Raw genomic sequence first — 7,835 nt, forward strand, 5'->3', positions numbered from 1 at the left:
AAAACATCACTATGCTTACTTTTGTGTTATTTTATCAGCCTGTGTAATGTTTGATTAGATTTTAATTGACTGAGGGCAACATTTCATTCATTAATAGTAGAATATTAATATTCTAATTTCGAGTAAACAGTGTCAAACCTAGGGTCAACGGCCACGCAGTCTGTGTACTTCCAAGTTACATAACACACGATCTAAGCCAATACACACTGAAAATCCATCATACACACACACAGCATGTGAACACTCCTACCTGAAAAGAAATGCGCTTTGAAGCCCTTCTTGGACACGGTGTTGTCGGACTTGAACTCAATCCTCATGTTGTTGAACTGCGACGTGATCACCTCCGGCACCTCGGCGCCACAGAACCTGCCGTGCAGCTTCGACTCAGCGGACAGCCCGCTCCAGATCTCCACGTAGTCGTACTTGCAAACCTGGAAGAAGCACGGTCATCACCGTCACCAGATCCGGCAATGCCCGATGCCTGACGGTTACTTCTGAAAACTGTATCATGCTTTTCCCTCTTTACTTCCGGGCAGTCAAACTGGAATTAACATGTAGAGAAAAACAATCAAGCAAAGGATGCAACTATGAGGCAGAGGCTTGAAAGAAAGACAAATTAGAAAAGAATTTTGCTCTGAATATCTGAGACAGGTATGTACGAATGCATGCCTGTTTGCATGTATTAATAGCACACATCTTGCCCAAAAACACAAAGAGAGATGGAGAATTGAGGAGAATATTTGTTGAGATAACAGTGTTGATGGTCACAAGAGCGACAATTGCTGCCTTTTTAAAAAAAAAAACTTGTTAAAAGGACTGACATTGTTTAATTTCCTTGAGTTGCTAGTACCATGACCTTGTAGGGTTGCTGCGGGGTTGCAGACCCGTGGGGACTCTATGCAGGGGACGGAGGCAGGAATTAACGCCGAAATGAGGTCCACTCATTCTGATCTGTGTGTAATTCGCTAACAACATCAAAATGGAACAAGCTAAATGAATGCCAGGTATTCTTACGCAATTTAATGGCCGCAGACGATGTTCCCGTCACACACGCTTACCGAGTTCCAGCAAGGGCACCTGCTGGAGAACACGTCTTGCATGAACGACCTCATTACGTAAACGTGTGATTAGCAGGGTTTAACAATGCATATGATTGAACCCCGGGGCACGATCTGTCCTTCGAAATATGTCAACTCAAATCGCTGGTTCTTGTGATATTAATTAGGTGGTAAATAAGCAAAATGCTTCTGGGGAAATGAAGTAACTTTCTATCTTCTTTGTGACAGCTGCCATTCTGTTTAGAGAGGGCGCCAACGCAACATAAAAGGACCTTTCTAAGGCTAAAGTCTTTTACGACTCACTTTCCTTTGGGAGATCCATGTAATAAATAAAGTAATGAAGTTTTAAACTTATAAACTCATCACTCTGTAAGTCACATTTGCTCAGGACTTTTGTTTTAAACAGCCAAGATACCAAACTATAAAAATACACGGAATGCTCCATCAGCTTTTCCCAGGGTAACACCGCCGTAAATTAAAGAATTCCAGGCCGTATTAACAAAGTCTGTAAAGGGCCTTCTATGAGTGATGACGATGACTACGGCGCTTTCGGAACATAACACCCCATCTGCGTAAAACCATTCGCACTCCTGCTGCACACAAACCTTCAGCCTTCTGAGAAATATCTACCGATGAATGGATCAAAATGGCACACACAGCTTCGGAGAAAACTACGGGAGTGGAATTCATACAACACAAAGTTCACATCAAATCACAGAACTGGTAGGGAAATTACCATTTTCAAAACACATGGCTCATATAAAAGTTTTCTAAAAATAGCATAAAGATCATTATTTTCATTTCAATATTTCCTTAAACTTGAAGTAGTTATTAAAGGAAAATGATATTTCATGTTGATAAATTATGTCAAAAAGATAAATTACTGTCTTTCCCATCATAAAACTTAACGTTAACAACAACAGAGAAACTCAAAAGGCCCACTGAGTTCTAAGATGCTACAATTCTCTGAAGTATGTAAGTTCATCACAGATCAGACTTTGATTTCCTTTAAGGGAACACAAAAGTCAGCTTCCTGTTTTTACCTCAAAGCCACCGGTAAGAGATTAATAAAAAATAACAGAAGTGCCTTAGCTACTGCAGGCCGAATTAAGGGGAAAAAAATGTAATTAAAAGGAAAGAAAGACAAGTAGACAGAAAAGCAGCAGCAAAGATAGACACGTGAAAGCAAAATTATGGCATAAAACCAGAAATATTACCAGGAATCATGCCCCGGACGGAGGCACAGACAGATACACATCCAAGGTAAATAATTTTGAGTTAATTTTATCATACATAGAAGGGTTGAATGATGTTCGTTTGAAAGTATACACATAAAAAACGTTGTTGGAGAAAGGATGCAAAATAAGTCAGTAAAATAAAAGAAACTACAGAGGATTAAATAAAACAAATGCTTGTAACCTTTTCTCTGGAATTAAATCAGCGTCGACCAATCACACGAAGGACATTTTTCTAAAAGTTCTCATCTCAGGCTTGGCATTGCATTTGAACGTGGCGTGTGGACTAGTACATGGGAATTTTCAAATCAATGACTTCCCTTGTTCGGATGTGGCTACCTGGCAGAACATCAGCAATAGGCCACACTTTGTAAAGGAAAGTAACTTCTGCCAAATGCATCCTTCGTTGAGGCTAAAAAAATTAATCTTTCTTTGTGAACCATGAGCATAATAAAAAACTACTTATCTAAGGAAAATATACCCATTTGCACAAGTAAAATATCCCAGGTTATCCCAAATGGATATCTTTGTTACGACTCAGCCAGTGGATTTCAGTTTATTTTTTCTAGAAAAGTCTATGCGTCGTGAAGCTGCCCCTACATACTCCACAGTTCTTTAATAAATCAAGAAAGTGGTACACATTAAATACACTCAGTGAAAACTCCCCCTAGGTAATTTCCAGTCTCCCCAAAACACTCTCAGCTATCAGCCGATCCCACGGGAACCACGGGCAGCGCAGGATCAGAAGCCAAGGCGCCGGCGCCGTCTGCGCTGTCCGCTGCGTTCTTTCCTCGTTGTTTTCTTCTTGCTCGGTCTGCCTTCGGGGACTTCTAAAACGTGATACAAACGGCATGTATTCTTCACTTACTTCATTGCCTTCCAATTCGAAAAACTCAAACTTCACGGAAATCCGGTACTGGGTCGGTGCCACCACCTGCCACACGCAGTTCTTGTTGGGCGGGTACTCCTTGGGCCAGCCCGGTGTGGTGATCGTGCCGTTGAGCCTGGAGAGGAGCCCACCGCAGGCGGCTGGGGGGAAAGGGAGAAAACGGTGGTGTTTTTAATAAAGCCACCCCCTCTTAGCACCAAGTACCTCAGCATTTAATCCCAGCCAAATTCTGGATTTCAGAGTCTAGAAACTGCAGTCTCTGTTCCTTAGTCTTTGCCCAATTATTTTAAGAACCAAATCCCATTTATGAAGGGTGATTTTGTAGCTTCGGAGCCAAGTGCATTGTGGCCGTGCGACACTTTAGGTCACGGTACGGCTGGGCGAGCAACAGAAAGAAAACTGGGTCTCAGTCTTCCTATCTTTTAAACGGGCATCATAGCAACTCGCTGTTCCCTGGCAACTACAGAATTAAGAGAAAAATAAATTCTGTGAGAATTGATCGTAGTTTTGTGAGAATTAAGGAAAAGACACAAGCAAAGCACTGTATAGTCTGATAGAGTGAGAACAAATTGATTTTCTTTTATTTCCTCAAACTCTTTTTCTTCCAGGACAAGAAACGCTGTGTTACTAGCAGGCAAAATAAATTACTGTGAACAGAATATATTTGTTGTTTCTTACTCTAGTGAGGGAGATGCACCCACGGCCTGTGTCAGGAAGACACAGACAGGTGATGGGTGGAGGGAGGGATGGATGGATAAAGATCTAGATCTAGATAGAGAGAGAAACAGACACAGATGTTTTAATATATACAAACACAGTGTCCTGGTGTCATGGATGGATGGGGGCATGGGTGGGTGGACGGCTCTGCATCTACACGGAGACAGAGGTAGAAGCAGATATAGACACATTAGTAGACTGATCTATCCTCTATCATCTATCTATCTATCGATCGATCAGTCTTCCTGTCAATGTCTAAGCAAGGCGGCCTGGTGACCAGAGGAGGGAAAGGCTGACTCTACGACAAGGGCCGGGAGGTCTCACTTCGGCCGTGACTGTGAACTGAGTCTTCCCAGCCGAGGACAGAGGTTCCTGTTCACACGAGGGAACGGGTGGGGAGGGAGACAGAGCGAGAGGATGAGGAGCGTAGGAGGGACCGGGCCCAGGCGGTGCGACCCCCCTACCTTCGCAGCTCCTCCTGTCGGGGCCGAGCTCGTAGCCGGGCTCGCAGGCGCACTGGTAGCTGCCCAGCGTGTTCAGGCAGCGCTGCTCACAGCCGCCCCGGTCGGGCTTGGCGCACTCGTCTTCCTCTGTGAACAGGTGACAGGTACAGGACAACCGTTTTGTTTCTGTACACAAGCCTGGGAATCTTTTTTTGTAAAAATATGATGCTTAATGGCCACGGATACAATGGAGACGATTCGCGGCTTCAGCGAACGAGCAGGGGCGAGGTGTGAGCCCCTCATGAACACGCAAGAATTCACGTCACTGCAGCTCGGAACAGAACCAAGAGGAAGACGAGAAACCCGCAGCTGGATCCTCTGAGGGCCACCTGACCTCAGACGCAGGGCCTGCTTTTGTGACTCTGAGGTCAAATGGGGACGATTAAAGCATAGAGATTTTTCAGAAATGAAATAAAAAAATCTTACTAAAAAAATCATAATTTCACCTGATTTTGCAGTATAGTTTTCCCGATATATCCCAAAAAAATGCTTTTAAAGAAATATTATTAAGAAATGGATTGTGGTGAATACAATTAAAAAGAAATAAAATGCAGAAATTAACTGGACCTCTTTAAATTGAAAACATTATGTTTCTCATACAGACATTTTGGTCCATAAAATATAATAATCTCACATTTTCACAAATACTATACAGACTATATAATTGTGTGTGGAAATATGAAAATATACATAAATTATATATTAAAACATGCTACTTTTAAAAATTTTATGATTGTTGTCATGTCAATTTTGTGATTAAATTTATGTGACAGCGTTCTCCGTACTCTCACTTTTCAGGGATAACCTAAGGTGAGTTAGGCAAGGAGTAAACACCCTCTAGAGAAATCACGCATCGGCAAAACACTAAGCATTGCTGATAACTAAATACATAAACATAACATGACGAAGCTTGACGGCATGTTTATTCTGTGAAATGTAACATACGCAGAAAATGCTAAACAAGTTAATGTACAAGTTCATACACGTAGTAAAAGTGCCAAACTTGTCCACCTTTTGGTTTCTGTGGTCAACACCCAAGCACCTCCCAGGGAAAACGCATTATAGTGTTATTCTTTACATCAGGGGAGTACGTGGTATCTATCACTCTGAATTTTGACACACACAATTGAATCCTTCATCCTATTCTATACCATTTATTCTATAAAAATCAATATAAAGGAAAATTTTGTTTTTTCTTCTTATAGAAAAATTTTATTGTATAATGATATACAAGTGCCTATGAGTTTCCTAAATGCATAGTTGATGTTACTGTTTGCACTAAAACTGCTTTCTTCTTCCTTCAATAATACACACCAAATGTGGGACATGAGAATAAACTAAAATGTAATTATGAAATTCAAAATTAAAGCTGATTGGTGATAATTCTTTGTCAAAAAGACATTTTAGACATCACATGTAGATATTCTGCTAAGGAGGTCACAAATCACGTCCGATGTGGGTGGACACTGCTCTGCAACCCCAGGCTGCAGGCTGGTCCCAGTCTGTGGGGAACGTTGTCTTCCATGAAACCCGGGCGGGCGGGCGGGTGAGTGAAGCTTCATCGATATGTACAGCCACCCCCTGTCACTGGCATCACTGCCTGAGCTCCTCCCTCCAAACCCCCAGTTTGGAAGAAAAATGGAAGAAAAATTGTCTTCCACGAAACCGGTCCCTGGTGCCAAAAAGGTTGGGGACTCACGAGGGAGAGTTAAAGATGCCGGCACTTGGAAATAAACTGACGAACTACATAGCTTCTTCCAGTCTGTATAATCCTTTCTTGGCTTTGCTATTTTGACTATTTCATTAAAAAAAAACAAAACACAGAGGGTAGAGTCTCCTAATGTAGTTCCTACCCTGTGCTACAAAGTTCCAAACTCTAGTGTTTTACTAATAACTTTCCCATCAAAACCCACCAAAATAATCCTTGTGCAAACTTCAACTTTCAATATAACTTTCTCCCGTTCTCCCTTAACTCAAAGATCAATACCACTTGATTCCTGACCAAGAACATCTCACACTTGTAAGTTACCTCAAATTACCTTTGAAAAAGTTAGCAGCGAACCCCGCCTTGTTCACGGTCCCGTCAGAGACGAACTTCATCCACAAGGCGTTGGAGGTGGATCTCACGTCCTCGGGCCGGTCGTAGCCGCAGAAGCGCCCTATCAAAGGGCTGTCGTCGCCGGCGCCGTCTCGCACTTCCAGGTAGTCGTAAGCACAGTTGTCGTGCCTTTCGATCTGCAGCAGTAAAAACATGTGACCATGTATCTCGTTTATAAATAAAACCACTTCTACAGGCAGACACAGTGTTCTCAGTGCTGCACTACTGGTACCTTAACACAAGGTCACTTGTGCCGAATGAACACACGAGCATTTCTCGGGAGTGTAACTCTGACAGCTACACCGCACCTGAATAAAGAACATTATTCTGCTAGAGAAGCCAAGGGAAAAGAAAGCTGATGGAAAACTGCGTCTGCACGAGTCAGGATCAACAGAAGTTAACTGCCTTTTAGAAGAAAACTAGACCCTGGTGCAGGCCAGCATGCTGACCGAGTTTCCACACTCGTGCGGGATGCGCCTCCTGCAAAGCTTGCTACGCCTGCACGCTGCCATCTGACGTGACAAAAATTAAAAGTGGAAAAGTTATAAGGAAAATTAAATGACAATTAGTAACTCTTCAGTAAATAGAGCTGAAAAAAAATCCAGAATTAAAATTATCGGTGAGAGTCTGGGCCGGGAAGCGGGCCCAGACACGCTGCGGCTTTGCCGGGGCCGGCGGTGCGTGGCCAATCCGCCTGGCTCTGCCCCACGCCTGCAGGCGCCAACCCTGAGAGCCGGGGCTTCGTGTTAAGCGGTTTTGCATCTCAAGCCCTCCCTACATTGTTCCCTTAGTAAACATCTGTAGAAGCAATATATGTGCAGTTATTCTTCTTATTTACAGACAAAAGCATATTCCTCATAAAAAAAAAAAAAACAAAACAAAACAAAAAAACCTGGGCCAGCTAGGCTACAAGCAAGGTATAATTGCTCTGAAACATAGTTGCAAAAATTGCTCGTAGTCTGTGATAAAACCCTCGTTTTATTCATAGAAAAGCTGGAATCGAATTCTCTTGATAAATATAGTACGATTTTAGGTTATAAATCTCTTTTTGAAGGGAAATGTGATAACATGGGGTTACAACTCCTCCTAGTCTGTGAAATTCTTTACACGCGATTTGCACGTCTGCACGGAGGAAGACTACGATATTGCCGCATCTACGCTGGGCTTACCTCTCTCAAGGTAACGTGGCTTTGTCTGGATGAGACCTTGTGCCTCAACACTATCCTCTCAACCTGTGTAGCCTGAAAACACAATCTCTTTCCTTAATAACTAAATGGAAATATTGGGTCAAACTATTAACCTAGGAAACTTTATGAAAAACTATCTGTTCATGGA

The 7,835-nt window shown here is 42.6% G+C and overlaps 1 protein-coding gene across 1 annotated transcript in view; it reads right to left on the bottom strand.

Moving 5' to 3' along the window:
• Positions 1–7,835, bottom strand: part of TLL1 (tolloid-like 1) — a 124,874-nt gene that overhangs the window by 26,327 nt on the left and 90,712 nt on the right. The window contains exons 13-16 of the mRNA XM_012656996.1: positions 6,442–6,637; positions 4,364–4,489; positions 3,162–3,322; positions 251–431 (exon numbers count right to left, since the gene is read on the bottom strand). Coding sequence (XP_012512450.1) covers positions 251–431; positions 3,162–3,322; positions 4,364–4,489; positions 6,442–6,637 — 664 coding nt within the window. The remainder of the gene's footprint in view (positions 1–250; positions 432–3,161; positions 3,323–4,363; positions 4,490–6,441; positions 6,638–7,835) is intronic.

This window comes from Propithecus coquereli, unplaced genomic scaffold, assembly GCF_000956105.1.
Source record: "Propithecus coquereli isolate 6110/MARCELLA unplaced genomic scaffold, Pcoq_1.0 Scaffold53, whole genome shotgun sequence".
Taxonomy (NCBI): Eukaryota; Metazoa; Chordata; class Mammalia; order Primates; family Indriidae; genus Propithecus; species Propithecus coquereli.